Source organism: Mastigoproctus giganteus, chromosome 10 (genome assembly GCF_048544385.1).
Source record: "Mastigoproctus giganteus isolate SK-2022 chromosome 10, ASM4854438v1, whole genome shotgun sequence".
Classification (NCBI taxonomy): Eukaryota; Metazoa; Arthropoda; class Arachnida; order Uropygi; family Thelyphonidae; genus Mastigoproctus; species Mastigoproctus giganteus.
The window spans coordinates 150,231,371-150,248,767 of NC_143584.1; the positions used below are offsets into that span (position 1 = coordinate 150,231,371).

Genomic DNA, 17,397 nt, shown 5'->3' on the forward strand with positions numbered 1-17,397 from the left:
ATCTGATATTCCAACAATATCTGCCTTTGATGCCTTGATCTGAACTTCAAATTCAACAAATTTATTTACTATACTTCTAGCTTTGGTGTACATTTAAGTATACATGCACCTGTTCTTAATCTTAGTTACTCTAAGTACACAGCCCATGTATTTATTTGTTCCATGATGACCCCAGCAGCTCCTGAAGTTTCCAGCAACAAGCCTGTGGCTGCTGTTAATCTTTTAGTCTGTGAATCTCCCCCCCCCCGGCTAGCAATTTTCCAACCCACCTAACACTGCCTCGATAGCATCAGTAAATATTCTTGCACCTTTTCTATTTAAGTGTATTCCATCCCTGTAGAAGCAGTCTCTCCTGTTAGCAAGCACAGACCACGCTGAAAAAAATTCTACTACATGAGCCGTGCACAATCTCTCTAGGGCTGAATTGATTGGCAAGGCCCTCATCATATACTCCCTCCTATTATCATGTCTGGACAGAATTGCAGACACTTTCAAATTCAACCCTAGCTCGCGACTTTTTTCACCATTGACCTGTACTTGTTAAGTAAATCTGCAGATATCTTACTCTTCAGGTCATTAGTGCCAGCATGTACAACAATATCACTTTTTGTGCCCTTAAAAGATATCAACTTTTGCATGATATATTCTCCATCTCCCTAACAATAGAGTCACCAACAATAACTAGTTCCTGTGGGACCAGCAATAGGGAATTAAGTGCATTGTGAAATCCCTTACAGCAGTTTGTAGTTTTAGGCCACCATTCAAGAGCTGCATCATGATGATTCCATATTCTTATTGGAAACTGGGGATCTCTACCTACTGCATCCTCAATGTATGTGGAAAATAAGTATGTGAGCTCTTCATTATAGCTATCTTCGTCTGGAAATGTTGGCGACAAGCTCATCAAAGACACTCCTCACATTATGGACTGGGACAGAGGTTATAGCAACAAGAGACTTCAGCTTCAGTTTTATATTTATATCAGTTTCAAATTCAGTCTTCATGCCAACGTTGCTGAGTTTCCTGATGAGACTCTGACACAGATGGAAATAGCACCCTTTGGCCTCAACGTGTGGAAAGGCAATCCTCACTGCATTCATGCAAACCTCAAAATCCACTAAAACCTTTTGAGGCACCAGATTTGGAACCAACAGCTTCATGATTTCACAAACATTCTATTATAAGTATCCAAGTTCTTTTTCTCTAACAAAATGTAAATACAAGGCAGATATGAATTACCCACCTTGGCATGCCATGTATACAGTTGGTAAACCATGTTCAGAACTTTCTCAAAGATGCTATCTCCATAAATTGTATCTTTGTTCAATTCAACTAAGAGGTCTTTATGCCTAAAACCAGACTTCTGTCTGGATCATCCACACCTGAATCATAAAGTATCAGTTGACGGTACTTCTAGGGATTAGGCAAATGACTGTCTTTTCTGTGATTGAGATTTCTTGCAAGGGATGATTGTTTGGGCATATGGGCCAGTACATCATTACTGAACTCTGAACACATTGCAAGGAGTAGAACTAACTACTCTCATGTATTGCCTCATTTTCCTTCTGACAACGTTGGCTTCTGCTTTTTGAGGACAGGAATCACAACAATGTTCGGTTGGTTGTTGTACTATGTTGCCATCTTTTGTCTTTATAATTGAATGACAATTGAGGTGCAGCAGGTGGAGATCCCCAGTTTCCAATAAGAATATGGAATCATCGTGATACAGCTCTTGAACGATCACCTAAAACTACAAACTACTGTGAGGGATTTCACAATGCACTTAATTCCCTATTCCACTGCAGTCATCCCAGCATGTGGTTTTTGTTTGTTGGACTGAAGAGGGACCTGGCTTGCCACAAATTGATACTGGCTAATGCACATGCAGGTCATCTAGAGGTGAAAAAGAGATATGATGCACTGCATGACTTGGTTGCCACTTTTGTGCAGGAATATGAGCAGGTAGAAGACAAACTAAAATAATTGCAGAGATTGGCTAACTTACAGTAATGAATATTTTATTCAAATCCGTGACAAATAAATAAATCACTCAAATATGTCTGGATTAGAATTAATTGTTTGTTGATAAAAAACTAAACTGTTGACTGTTCACTTTGTAAGACAGAGAAAAAATAATTTATTTTTATAAATAAAATAAAAGGCTTTAGTTGCAGTAAAACCAGAGCATATTATTTCCTGTAATTTCCCTTACAAACATTTACATTAAAATCAAAAGTTTAATATCAAAATTTATATCAAAATACATCATATGGAAGTAGAAATAAAATATATAAATTCAACATTTTGTTGCATTTTGAAATATGAAATAATTTGTTTTTTGTAAACTAAAAATAATGTGAGCATTCTTCCGTGTGGATATTTTTCATGTGAGCATTTACGACTGGGTTTTTTTCTGTGTGGGCTTTTGTCAGGGAACTGACCTACTGCCGTGAGAATGAACTCAAGGTCACCTCCATAGTTTGAGAAGTATAAGGTTAGTGTTGTAAGGAAAAGGGGGGTGATTTCAGATATTATATTTCTATTATAGTCTAAGATAGAAATGCGATCGAAATTGATTCTGTACAAATTGATTCATCACATAAATTTATATAATTGCTTTTGTTTCTAAAAATGAATGTACCCTAGTCATCCCAACACTACTTTACTCCTATAAACAGACTACATCTAGTGGTGACCTTGAATTCATTCTTGTGGTGGTGTAACCAGGCTTTTTCCACACAGTGGAAGAATGTCAGTCTTAGCCATTACACCTGTGGTTTCCAACCAAGATACCACAACAACATTCCAGGGGTACCACGTAATAACTATCATATAAAATTTTTTTAATATTAGATTGAATAGGGGTGCAATTATTAAAAAAAGATCGAAAACTGCTGCATTACGTTCTTAACCAAGATTGTTTATAGAGAATGAAGGTAAGAAGTACAAGTAATGGGTTGTTAAGGTGAAGGAAGTATAGTTTTAAGGGAGAGTGGAGCAGTAGCAAAACTAAAAATTTTGGGTATTCCCATAGGATCTCCAAACAACCCCTAATCTATAATAGCCAATCCAAAACAGCTACCCAGCTATTCCTCCTGTGCAATAGCAGATATGATGGTAGGATTGATTCACTACGGATAAGAGTAAATAAAACTTAAAAAAAAAAAAAAAAAATTGATAATGGGGTGGGGTTGGTTGAGATTAGAATGGAGGATAAAAACTCAAGGTTGAAGGTGGGCTTAAGGGTTTGTGGGGGGGGGGATACTTGTGGAGTGCGAAACTTAAAAGTTACAAAAATTTTACAAATAGCAATCGAGGAGATGAATTGGTGATGGAAAAGCAGGGTTGGTGCAGGATAGGTGTGAGGTGCACCCAAACCTACATTGGTATAGTTATGTTTGTTTCCGAATTGGAAATACAGGTCAACCATCACTAATCCAGCCACCAGTAATCCGGTTCCACCGCTAATTCGGACGTAATTTCAAATTTCCCCCGTTGGTGCACCGACCTGCCACTACTGTTTTGGTGGCGTTGGTTGCAACATCAGCTGTTGGCACGAACTCGTAAACACTGGCAAGCCATTCCCACTTGTTTTTCTGAATTTATTATTATAACCTGCTCACATTTAGCCCTAGCCATGGTTCCAGTGCATAAATGAAGTGTCTCTCGTGGTGTAAAGCACAAACACTGTACATTGTCCATAACAAAGAAAGTTGAACTTCTGAGAAAGCTCGACAGCAGTGTGTCTGTGAGAAGTTTAACTCTGCTTAATTGTAAATTACAGCAATTTCTCTCAGTTCATCTTATCTTAGTGATTTTCTTTTAGCCATTCCTTTTTAGATTTTTTTTTTTTTTACAACACACTTATACAAACTTGCAGAAAAACACAACACAATATGATGGATAATACAGCGCACTAACGAACTTGTTTTCACGAAATCTCTAACAATACTGACAAACTTATTGCGATATTTGAGGGTTTATTTTATCGTAATTAGTTTTATTGCACAGCTTGGCGTGCGTGCAATAAACTAATCACAAACGACTTTCATATGTATGCCATAATAGCGTCACACGTATGTGGCCGACGAGGCTTCTCAAGAAATAAAGTAACCAACATATGTGGCCACGTTGGCCACATATATGCGACATAAAAAAATACTTTTTTTTATATATATATATTTTAAGTGAAAAAAATGACAACACTGACATTACAATATTTATTTTAGAATTACTAATCAAATTATTTCCTAAATATTTTTTTGGTCCCTGGGGAATTTTTTTCTTAAACTAGCTTGGCAGTCAACGTGTTAAAGGTAGAAGGAGGTGGTTAAACTGTTGGGTAAAATGTATGTGCTAAAATAACCACCGGTGATCCGGCACACCACCGGTCCCAACGCTGCTGGATTAGTGATGGTCAACCTGTACATACATAATGGAGTCAAATGTTTCATGGTATTTTCTTATCAGTCCTTCAGTGACCACAAAGACTTAGTTACTAAGGGTTATTATCATTATAATGAAATTTTACAATTTTTTAGTAAATCAAACAGATCTAATTTGAGAATTTTGTTTTAAGGTTAATTTTATGTAAGTAAATAATATGTAAACGCTTACCAGCTTTCTTTGCAATATCACTGTCACAAAAGGTCACAAGTCAACTTATTTGTTATGATTTCTTGACTTGATATCCATAAACAAATCAAGTTCTTGTGACCAAATTCTACTAAAAAATTTTAATTCCATTAATAATAACAATCCTTACTGTCTTTGCAGTCACTGCAGAAGGCTTTTTATTATGAAACCTGCAAACATGAGAGATATTAGAACTTATAGTACTTAGTACTGTGTATGTGCTGAAGGTTGATAAGATGAAAGGAGATATTTGTTCACATTACACTTGAATTTCTCTAGATTGTAATTTTCAGGAAATACATATGAAGGAAGGCTCCAGAAAACGGAAGTTGAATGAATAAATGAGGAAGAAGAAAAGTTGGTTCTGTGAGTTTGAAGTTGGACAGTAAAAGAATATTGACTGGTTGCAGCACATGTTCAGACTGATTTGGAAGAGAACAGGAATCATAGAAGTCAATTACAACATTAACCATGAAGAAGAACAGTACTCATGGATTTATCTAAAGAAAAGGCATGCAGCAGAAACAGGATGTCCATGAGACAGTGGAAAGGCTTTTTTAAAGATGAGTCATTAACTAACCTAACTGCCCTCTTTTGAATGGAATCCAGAAGCCCAAGAAATTTGAGAATTGTACCGAGAACAGCTGTTTGGAAGAAAAGTAATGCCAAGAACAAAAGAGAAAACTCAGCTTTTTTAGATGCTGAAGAAGTGGAGATTTTTAAAAATAAAACAGTTAGTGAGAGGCAATGATGGTCTGAAAAAACATGGGCATATTGAACTGCACAAAAGTATTTTAGTAGTCTACGAAAATCAGAAGACATTTGTCAGAATTTCAGACTTCTGATAGCTATGGTGAATAAAAAAGACGAGAGTGCCATCCCTGCAAAGCTTTGTAGGGATAACACTTCAAGCCTTTTGTTAAGCAGAGAAATTGCCATGGGAGATGCAGAATGTGGCCCTCATTGATGTCATTAAAGTCCATGGGGTCATAATATTAACATTTTATTTTCTAACATATTTTTCTAATTTCATGTACAAATACATGTAGGAAGGACATGATATATGGTGCAAGCTATGATAACCTGCCCATAGAAGCTCTTCAGGTCTCCACATTACTGTCTGCATGGCAGTTTTAAGCATAATTCAAAAACAATTGCTTACCTGGGGTTCTTCACGTATATGTCTTTTTTTCCGAAACACCTATAAAAAATATAGTGTAATATACTGTATACTAATAAGTTGCAGGCATTCATTCCATATATATGTTAAATTTAAATGAAAGATGGAAACAGGTTTTTTAGCTTAAAAGAAAGATCTAGATGATAACCTGAATACATGTTTTCCCTCAGAACCTGTACCCCCATAGGTAGCATGGTGGTATGGTTGCCATCTTTCCACGTTGTAAAACACGGTTGAAATTCTGTCATGAGAGGAGCAATTTTTGTTGGTTGTTTTTCATTTTGACTACGTCCGTTGGTCTCAGGTCCTTTCCCTTTGCCACATATAAAACTAAAGATGATAAAGTTAATTGATGGTAGCAATCAATATAAGTTGAAAGTAGGATATTTTATCCTGCTTAGTGTGAGGTATGATTTACATTTGTAAATCAGGACCTTTGGCAAACCTAATTAAGACCATTGCAATTTAAATCCTGCTCGCTGGGGGAAAAAGGGATGGGATATTCTTCATAATTATTACACTTATTCAATAATTATTTAATTATTCCCTAGAAGTGCCAAAGGGTATATGTTTATTTTCTGTGTTCTTTACATTAAAGTCTAAATTTCAAGGGAAAAAAATGGTAGCCTAGTTATGACCACACTGTTTGTGATTGATCATTAAATAACGGTGATATGCACAAGTATTTTTAATTTGGTCACATCCTTTGCCAGTCCAAGGAGCAAACACTAGCTACAATCTCAGTAAAGACTGCTAGACCTGCTTTGCAGCATTTACAACTACAAGAAAAAGTCAGCAAAAAGATCAGGCTTCTACTGAAGGTGGTCATATGGGCTGTTTTCATGGTATAGGATGAAAATCCAGAGACAACAACAAACCCTCGATGTGATCAAATAGTACGTCCTAAAAAAATAATTAAAAAAAAAAAAAAACGAACAAAAAGTTCCCTTTGGATGTGACAAACTTTTATGTGTGTTATAGGATTCGAATTGTGGTCCTGGCCACATAATGTGGAAAGACAGTGAGATCTAAAATAAAAATCCAAAATTTGATTAGCTTTCTCACTAAGTAGAAACTGCTTTTTCTGTTGAACAGGCTTACTATTTTGTCAGAATCGTGTGAAAATATAGTTTCAGTTTGACTTGTTTTTGAAAATTGTCCAATCAATTTTCAAAATCTTTATTTTGTAAACTGGTCGAATATCTCTGATATTTTCGATGTATAGCGATACAATGTCAAAATCACAAGTAGCTAAAGAGATCAACAGAAAGGAAAATGAACATGACAGAAGATGCTCTAACACAAGATAAAACAACTTAAATGGAAGTAAATCGAAAATCTGGAAAAGTTGGCTTTGAAGAGACGTTTGAGAGCTCTGCCATAGCTGAATCAGACGCTGTTATTTATTACATGTGATCAGAGATTCTTAATTTGAACATAATAATTGCAACAGGAGAAAAGTGTAAACTAAGTAATAAACAACCTAAGCAAAAGGAGTTTGCATGTATCTTCTGATGGGTGTCAGAATGGATTGTCTTTATCGTACTAACCAGTAATTCGATTCTCCTGCACAAATTATCAACCAAACGTTTTATCTGAAAGTGCAAGAATGTTTGAGAAAACATTTTTGCCAGGAAGATCAGAACTTGCTCCAAGCAACTGGATTGTTTATGACTCAATGTTCCCATACACACGGTGCTGTTCGAGAGGGGATTCTTGGCAACAAAGAAAATCACTGTGCTGATGTACTCTGCTGGTTTGGTACTTTACAATTTTTGCTTGTTTCCAGAACTGAACACTCCAATGAAAGTAACTAAGTTTGCATCAGTAGCAGAACGTAAAGGCCAAGGAGCTAAATTGCCTTTCCAAAAATTACTCAAGAATGCTTTTAAGCATAAGAGTGACGTTCCCTAGTATTGCATATACTAACAAAACGATTACTTGGAAGATGATAAAAAATATAACTCGTTAACCAAAAAAAATCCTTGAAGAACTTTACTGTTGGAGGCACTGTTCGTTTTATTTCACTCACCCATTATACTTATTTTAAGTGTAATATTTGTATTATAATTGTAATCTCTGTAATAATTAATGTGCATCTACAGCATAATATTCATTGATCTTTACGAAACTCTATAACTGTCTTCGGTTGTGTAATAAATAAATAAAGTCACATTTTGTACTTTAGATTTCAGTGTAGAGAGAAAGAATTGAACTGAATTAAAACCATGAAATCCTACCTTTTCTTCTGATTCTTTAAAGGAGCAATGCTCCAGCTTTGGCATTTCAGTTGCACACAGTTCGCCAGCACAAACATCTTTAAGGAGATGAACAAGTTTGGAAATAATGGCATCTGGCTGAGCAGTTTCGAAATCAAATGTGACATGATGCAGGAATTTGTGACCAGCTAAATCATATACTGGAAAGAAATTAAGTACTTTAGTAGCAGTTAAGCATAATTTATAAACTTGTGTACTATTGGCGCATTATGAATATAGTTTGGTTTTAAAATAAAAAATATCTGTCATAATTATTGATAACGATCTCTGAAACTGGAACGGTTTAATAATTGAAATGCAAGTTGTTGCCACAACTTTCATTCGGAATGTAGCGAATGTAATTCACAGAGCCCTAGACTGGCCCTAAATCCCAACAAATGGAGAGGCTCATCAAAGCTCAAAGCAATAATTCCCCCTTGCTGTCCTTTTTCCTCAATATTAATCCTTGCAACCAGCTCTAGGACTAGCCTTGCATGTACCATGAGTACCTACAGTTCTACACCATAAATACAGCATATAGAGTCCACGTTTTAAAGTCCTTTAACAAATCAAATATAAGGGCAATCGATCACTCCTAAATACTGAGCCTGAAAATATAGTCTAATTCTTCATCAGTAGCTTCCAGGCATGGGAAAATTTGGACTATTATCTGTTTTCTAGATTTATTACGCGATGAAACTCATTTAACTTGTAGTGAAGTTATCTGGTTAGATACTGTAAAGTTTTAGAGAATTACGAGAAGGGAACGGCAGGTGATGGGGAAATGTTTTTTTTTTTTTTTTCTTTTGGTTGTTGCTGTATAGCACTGTATTAGTACTAGTAGTGGCAAATGATTCAAGAAAGCAAGCTTATAACACAGCTAAAAAAATTCCCACATCACTTGCCCATCCCATCCAACGATTTATCTAGTTCTTCATTGAATTTATTCAAACTACCCAGTTCCACAACAACAGATGGAAGTTTGTTCCAACAATCAACTATCCGCTGGCTGAAGGCAAACTTCCACACACATACTCTGTTACCATCCTCAATTTGAATTTAACATCCTCACACATGTAGCCTGATCAAGAGGAAGAATGGCATTGGCATTGAGCTTCCTCAATCTATTAAAGCCTCAATCAGATCACTTCGCAGGTGTCTAGTCTCCAGACGATTCAATTTGCAGAACCGAAGCCTTTTCTGGTAACAGCATCCTTTAGTTCTCCTCACTAATTTCTTTGCTTCTTCTCACATCCTTCCTAAAATGAGGCCTCCAGACCTGGAAGCAGTACTCAAGATGCGGCCTAACCATTGCATTGTACACTGGGATGATCACCTCATTGCTAGCACAGTTCCTGTATATCCTTGAAAAAAACCCTGTAAGCTGACAGCCTGTCTACACTGCTCAGAGAACTTCATATCTTACTGCACAAGCCCCCAGGTCTTTTTCATTTTTCACTACTCTGAGTGCGGTACCACACAGTTCGTATGTTAAGTTGGGATTACTGCCACCCATGTGCAACACCTTGCACTTGTCACTGTTAAACTTCAACTGCCATTTCTCAACCCATCTGCCTAATTTTTCTATACAGTAACTTACCTTGATTACCGTGATTAACTACCCTGCTTGTATAAGAATGCGCAATTCCTCATATATAAGCTTTTCATAATACTAACACTAAGAAGTGAGTAATTATAGGCTTGAAAGGCCAATTCTATCAGAGAAAAAATAATGAAGTCAACATGTAAAGAAGTAATGCAAGGTAATCTTGAGAGGAATGCATTTATACAATGGTTACGGCATGGACTTATTTGGAGGCGATCTTGTCTTATCAATATGATTTGTTTCTTTGAGATAGTCAAAAAGGTATAATTTGGAGCAGTACAGTATTAGGGACAAGATAGTGCTATGGAAGAAGGGTTGGTTGAGTGGTAGGAGATTACTTTGAACGTAGTTATAAATTGCCCAATTCGTGGACAAATTTTATGAGTATGATCTCACAGGGACAGGTATTTGGCCGTTTGCTGTTGTTAATATTAACAGTACTGATTTAGGCATTTCAAGTCTAGCCCTCATGGGTACAAACATAATACACTTTGGCAGATGAATGAATATTCCTGGTGGCCCTAGTGTGAAATTTATTTATTTTGTTGGTTGATCTCGTGGGTAGCACTTGGTAGAATTGCCGTCCTTCCCACACCGGGTGGAAAAGACCTGGAGAAATGAGTTTGAGTTCCGTCGATGACTTGAGGAATTTTTATAGGCCCTTTTCACAACGTGACTGAGTTAGTCGGTCTCATGCGAGGGTAGCACGGTTTTTTTTCGTCCAGCAAACAACAAATCGACCACAGAACACGCCCAGTTTACAGACGTTATATATGGAGCAATATGACCCGAGTTGCTGATGTGCCTAAAATCTTACAACAACCAACCACTACAACCTGATTTGGTGGAAGCAGACAAAATAAATGAGGCACAATGTGGACTTAGTAGCCCTTGTGTCATTAAACAACATATCAACCAATAAAATAAATAAATTTCACACTAGGGCCACCAGGAATACTCATTCATCTGCCAAAGTGCATTATATTTGTAAATTCCGTAGATTGCGCAGTCAGAACTGAGACATTCAGTGAGCAGAAGGCAAGCAACAGCCTATGTGTTGTCTGAAGATGAGTTCCAACAAGGTTCCCGAAACGTTATCTTAATGTAAAGGAATTTAGTTAATAGCTAAATAAACTACTTTAATATTCACGTGGTATAACAGTGGTCATTATAGAAAACCTAAATTTTATCTCTCACTATTTTTGACACACTGTTATGGTACGTGGTTAATTTTTGTGCGGCTGAGTATATATAAGAGCCAAAATATTCTACTTACCAATTAATCTGTGCTCAAACATTTTCTCTATCATTGTATTACTCTCATCTTCAGCAAGCACTTGAGCCAGACATTTATACAATCCTGAATCACCAACATGTACTTCGTTGATCTCGAGTTCTCCAGTTTCCAACTGATTGAAACGATTATCTGTCAGTTTGTTATCTTCAAAATTGCTCCACTTATATCCTATTATTATATCAAGCTGCTGCTGTTCGCTGATAGCTGCTGGAACGCATGGCATAATAACTGAAGAGCCTCTTAAGACAGCAAAATCACCATCTTTACCTATACAATAACAGTACGAAGAAGAGAAATATTAGGATCGTTCGTCTATGAACGTTTAATGTTTTGAATTATGAATCATGATCTCACAGAAAGTGTTTACTTACTAAATCCTAATCCCGAAACGTTCTTGAAAAGCATTGCACATAGGAAAAGACTGGCAATCTTATGAATGTAGCTGAGAATATTCATCTATAATTAGAAAGGAAAAAGGTCGATTTGATTATCAAAACTTTATATTATAATTAGAAGGTTATATCATTAGCCAACTACAACAACAAAAATTATTGTACCATTTATATCTGCATATATTCGGGAATGTAGATCCAAATTTTGGGAAAGCAAAACAATCATCCTCTCATCGAAGAGCATTAGAAAAAAGCAGATTAAAGCTTGTTTAGTGTGCAAGGCTGACGTCAAAAGTGGAAGATATTTCATAGAGCGCAGTCATATCTGGGTCAGATTTAGGGACTATCTAGGAGCAATTCGCAGCAATCTCACACATAGGCGAAATTAGAATCTCAGCATGAGAGGAGTTCAAAATTTTGCTCTGTCAAATATCGGTACTTTTTACAACGAATATTAAATATTTTGATTATCTCTTACTGTAACAGGTTAGTGAATTAGCGTCATATTTGTACGTAAGTTTTACCTACATGTACACTTTTACGTACATATTTACATACACTTGTAACCTGTTACGTTAAGTGAATTTTCCGTGAGTTGAGGTTTTGGCCCTTAAAGATCTTTTTCTATTTATCTTTTACTACAAAGCGAATTAAAAAAAAAAAAAAAAAAAAACTTATTTGTATATGACAGAGTACGTGCTTGTGTCTAATGTGACGTTTCACAGAATCAATAATGCATTTAATTTAAGGAATAAAATTCTAAATTCAGGAGCACGTAAGAGAAATAATTAATAATTCTGCCCCAATACACTCTATTTGTGACAGACATATTTTCAAGTGAATAAATAAAATAAACTCCAAAGGATATACAGAACAGCTGTCAGTTACAAAGCAGTTTATTTTATTTATTATATATATATATTTTTTTTCTTTTTTTTATTCATAGTGATGTGGCAATTCAAAGTATGATTGTATAAATGGCGGTAACCAGGGTTTACCCTATACACCGCTGGTATGTCTGTAAGGGCATAGCGCCAAGGCCAGCACGTATGTCTATTATTATTATTATTATTATTATTAGCGATGTGGTGCAAGGAAGCCTGAGGCTTAATGATGATATCCAACTCAGGACCCTGGTGTGCCCATACTCACCAGATGTGAGCCCTGGGGTATATGTGGATGTGTTAGAGTATATGTGAGTCTACACAGTGGTATCGTCACCGTCCTCCCCACACCGAGTGGAAAAGGCCCGGGTTCGAATCCCGCCGATGACTCGAGAAACTTTAGTGGGCTTTTTTCACTCCGTGGCTGAGTTAGTCGATCTCAGGCGTAGATAGCAAGGTCCCTCCCCAGAGACTGGGGTTTTTTCGTCCAGCAAAACAGGCAAATCGACCAGAGAACGCACGCAATTAACAGACATAAGACACAGAGCACGGCATATGAATTTAAATATTCGGTGGCCTAATATAATAGTTTGGTTTTAAATGTATTTTGAATTTTATTAACAACTCTATCGTATCATATTTGGGGGGGGGGTTTAAGCATTTAACCAGGAGAACACACTTGGGGTAAAAATTATCTAATAAATCTTGGAAACAATACAACTTCGAAAAATAATACCTGTACAGTATTTCGAAGTTGTGCTTTCGAAGCTTACAATATACCTGGAGTGATTGCAAGGATCACTCTAGTTATTTAAATCTTTTCCTTTTACTGGCGTATTATCTCTAAGGAAACCGAAAATGTCTCAACGAAAAGACTAGGGTTCTTGCCATTGTATTTCAAACGGGTTTCGTTTTTTCACCTTCGTTTTATTTTTAATGCCTGTATTCAATGGTTTGGACGTGACATATTCGACAGGGACGAACTTCAAGAGAGCTAATATTTTTTTTTAAAATTTGATGGCTTTCTATTTTTGATATTTTTAAATTTTTTTATTTTTATTTTCAAACCTTCACCGTGAGAATAATTAGCAGGTTATGGATGTGAGTTATCTTAATAAGAGCTATCTTAACATATTTTTATTAATGTTATAATTAATTAAAAAAAATAAGCAATATTATTACTGTAATTACGTTCGTTGCTTATTAATTAAATAAATTCATAATTTCACTTATTTAATTATTATTATTATTATTTAATTCTGTTTCCGGATGTACACAATGGTTTGTCTTTATTTTCCAAATTCTTTTAAGTTCAGGTCATTTTGTCCCCATACTTGAACAAAATGGGATTCTTTCATCGTACCAGAGTAATCAACAAAGTGTAACTGAATCAGGCAGTGCCGGAAAGAAAGAAACTCAGTAATGTCCAGCGACGAATTGGTAATTATAAGGGCATCTAAGAAATGTTTTGAGGGGAGCCGCTTTCAGCATTTTTTTTTTTTTAATTAAAAGTCTCACCGATGATCTCAGGAGAGAGGGGGGGGGGGGGGGTTAGTGACTGGTGAACCCTCGTGATCGACAAAACCCAGAACAGCAAATACTCAAATTAATGGAAAGAGGGGATTAAGCAAATTAAAAAATACCGTTAGGCAATTTAAAATAACAGAAATAGGCAATATTAGTAATTTAAATATGTATAAAATGGTTAATGTAATAATAATCTAAAAAAAAACATATAGGAAGCTTGACATGCTTGGAAAATACAGGAGAGCAATGGAGAGGGGTCGAAATCGGTTTCAAGAACTATGATTCAAAGCTGCTCACCTTTGCGTTTGAGAACTCTTTATAATATAGCAGATCCCCTTAACGTATCCAGGTATCATCGTAAGGGGGGGCGAGTAGGCTTTTTAGTTTTTTTTTTAGAACATCTCCAGTGTTCTTTTTCTTTAATTTCAAAATTTTGGTTAAGGGGACATATTCCCCTCTGCCTACCCCTGAATACGCCCCTGATTGTAACCAGTTTCTGTGCTACTGTCAGACGAACAATAATTCTAATGACTACATTCAGTAAATTTATTATATGCATGAGTGCATATACTATGAATGTATAATTCAAACCGATATAAATAAAATAATCATACACAAATTGAAATTTGCTTACCAGTTCTAACAATCCTTTACTGAACCAAGCGTGTAAGTAATTTGGACACTATATATTTCTTTTCCTTCTAGTACACATCGAATTTCACTAGCTTTTCATATCTGAGGAAGAAGAAATAAAATTAAGTTATGTATTTTCTTGTCAATAATAATACTTGGATGGATGAATGATTACGATGTGAACTAGGAGGCTTTTTCATATTATGTGATCGAATTATTCGTTCACGGGAATGCACTAGTTTAATTTTTTTCCAAAAATCTACCATTTTTCCAGTAATTTTCTCGGGTCTTCTTTTAAACAACGTATTATTTTTCTTCAAAACATGTGATTCTGCAGAAATAGCCAGACGTCCCATTTTTAACTAGATCGTCCCGATTTTGAGGCAGGTGTTTGGTTATCCGGAAAAAAAAATTAAATGGGACGCCGAACAGATTTTGTTGCTTATCTTATCTTTAAAATTTTCCGTTTCAAATTCTCTCTGGAAGTTATATGGTTACGTACGCATTTGACAAGTGTTCATTTTGTACTTTCTATTCCATCTTATCAATTTTATTATGTGGTCAAGTTCACTGCCAAATAGGAAATTTTGGAAGAGATACTCATGATCACTTGTAAGTTATATGGATAGCGTTTCAGGTTAAACGTATTTAATTAAAGAAAATAATCATAACAAAATAAAGTTTACCGATTCACAATCCAACTGACAGAAGTCTGTAAACACACAGCCTAACAGCAGTGTTAAGTCAAAGCGCAGGTCATCCATCCACGGTTGGCAAAAGTCATTTTTACCCGATGTCTACCGATTTAGCGATTTTTGCCAGTGTTTGGGCTTATTTTTTAGGATCACGAAATCTTTTTTTTTTTTTTGAAGTAAAATTTAAGAATTATACCTGTATATCATTTCTTAAATAGTTCAGCGTCGTCGTTAAATATCGTAAATCAGGGCCCTTGCGTGTAGCACAGTTGGTAGGATCGCCGTCCTCCCCACCCCTATGGACAGATCTGAGGTCGAGTCCCATCGATGACGGGAGGAATTTTTATGGGCCATTTTTCACAATATGGTTGAGTTAGTCGGTCTCAGGCGAGGGTAGCATGGTTTTTTTCTACCAGAAACTTAGTTTTTCATCCAGCAAACAGAAAATCGACCTCAGAACACACGCAATTTACAGACGATATACACGGAGCAATATGACCTTAGTCGCTGAAGCTCCTAAAACTCTATTACAACAACCATAAATCAGCGTGGGAAGGGAGAGCATGTTCCGATCGCCATTGATCCTATTGGTAGCTAGTTGTTTACTTTTTACGATTTATTTCATTTCTACTTGAATATCCCCTGATACTGATGGTGTATTTAAATTTTTGTGTTTATTTTAACGGATTGAGAATGCTCTTTATTTATTTATTTATTTTATTTATTTTTTATTATTATTATTATTATGCAGTTTTGTTTCTTGTAAAATATACTTAATAAGTAAAGTAACATAGAGGCCTCCGTAGCCGAGTGGGCAGGAGCGGGAGTGCAGTAGCACACGCTCTTTGAATAGACCGGGGTTCAAGCCCCTGACTGTTGAATACGGTCGATCTGCCAACGCTCACTAGACCAGCATGGCAGATTATGGTCCATTTTCCTCAGCATGAATTGTTGAGGAGGCTTGCAGTGGGTTGATAATGGCTGCACTTTACCTTTTTTAAAGTAACTTTTCTCTAAAGCGTTTTGTTTCAATTTCCATTTACAAAACCACCATTGCAAAAAAGCAACATTTGTCAAAATCAGGATTTAAATAGATGGGATTTTTTGTGATGAAATCATAGTTTATCTAGACTAGCCATTCAGCAACTCCCTGTACCGTGTATTTGCAGTGTGAAAGAGAGAGAGAGAGACGGGGAGGCTTTCATGTGTAATGATATGCATGAAAAAAATTCCGTAAAAATATTTACTTTATCAAAGTTTTTTAACAATAATAGTTAGGGAACGACAGTACCATTTGAATAAAAAAAAAGATATTCCTACCCACTCAGAAGAGGTTTTTACCATTTCTTTTACAGAAGGTTAGCCAGTCAGTTCCTTTTTTTTTCATAGCGCTTGTTTTCACTTTGAAGTACATCAAACAATATATTCGAGTTACATACGTCACTCGAAAAGAAAGCCTTTCCAACAATGCCTTAAGCTACAGATTTAAACAATTAAATCACTACAAAAAAAAAAAAAAAAAAATCGAAAACAGTACAGGACAACAATTGAAAGATGGGAATTTTCTGATTCAGTTTTTCTGGAGATCACTAATCATATGAACCCAGGGGCTCACATCTGGTGAGTATGGGCTTGGCACACCCAGGATCCTGAGCTGGATATCATCATTCTTTTTTTTCTTGATGATTCCTTTCTACTTCTCTCTCTTTCTCTCTATTTCAGGGTAACTCGGAATTTTTTTTTTTTTTTGGCTGGTGCAGCATAAGCCTCAGGCTTCCTTGCACCATATAGCTAATAATAATAATATAATTATGCTGTGTTATATTGGGTATAATTTATATAGTAATATGCTAATAAAGACTTAAGTGGATTTTTCGAGGGGCGGCAATTCACAAATTTAATACTTACAAAACTAACATTGTAAAATTCACATCTGCACTCAATGAATAATCGTACAAATTCAAAGAGTATTGAGGATGTCATACTCACATGATCGAGGCCCATAGGTGGGAATGATCCCACAGAAAATTTCTTCTCCGAACCCCCTGAAGACTGCTGCTACAAAACATCAATCGACATTTCTTTGTGGAATATTCTAGATCAACGCAGTAAACCATTTTGATTCTGTTTGATTCGGCTGGATTCTGCAGAGTCTATTGATAAAACAACCTTGATGCTTGTTTACAGGTTCATTTGGGAATCCCTCCCTCCCCCTTTTTTTTTTTTTTTTTTTTGTGGCAGGCAGTTTTAGTAGCCAAGAAGTAGATATAAAGTAAGTATGCTCTGTAAG

General features: G+C 35.9%; 1 protein-coding gene across 1 annotated transcript in view; it reads right to left on the bottom strand.

The window, feature by feature from the left end:
* Positions 1-14,768, bottom strand: part of LOC150079370 (uncharacterized) — a 65,914-nt gene extending 51,146 nt beyond the window's left edge. The window contains exons 1-5 of the mRNA XM_090383042.1: positions 14,568-14,768; positions 11,348-11,432; positions 10,956-11,243; positions 8,056-8,234; positions 5,798-5,836 (exon numbers count right to left, since the gene is read on the bottom strand). Of these exons, the coding sequence (XP_090239168.1) occupies positions 5,798-5,836; positions 8,056-8,234; positions 10,956-11,243; positions 11,348-11,432; positions 14,568-14,768 (792 nt within the window). The remainder of the gene's footprint in view (positions 1-5,797; positions 5,837-8,055; positions 8,235-10,955; positions 11,244-11,347; positions 11,433-14,567) is intronic.
* Positions 14,769-17,397: the final 2,629 nt, after the last annotated feature.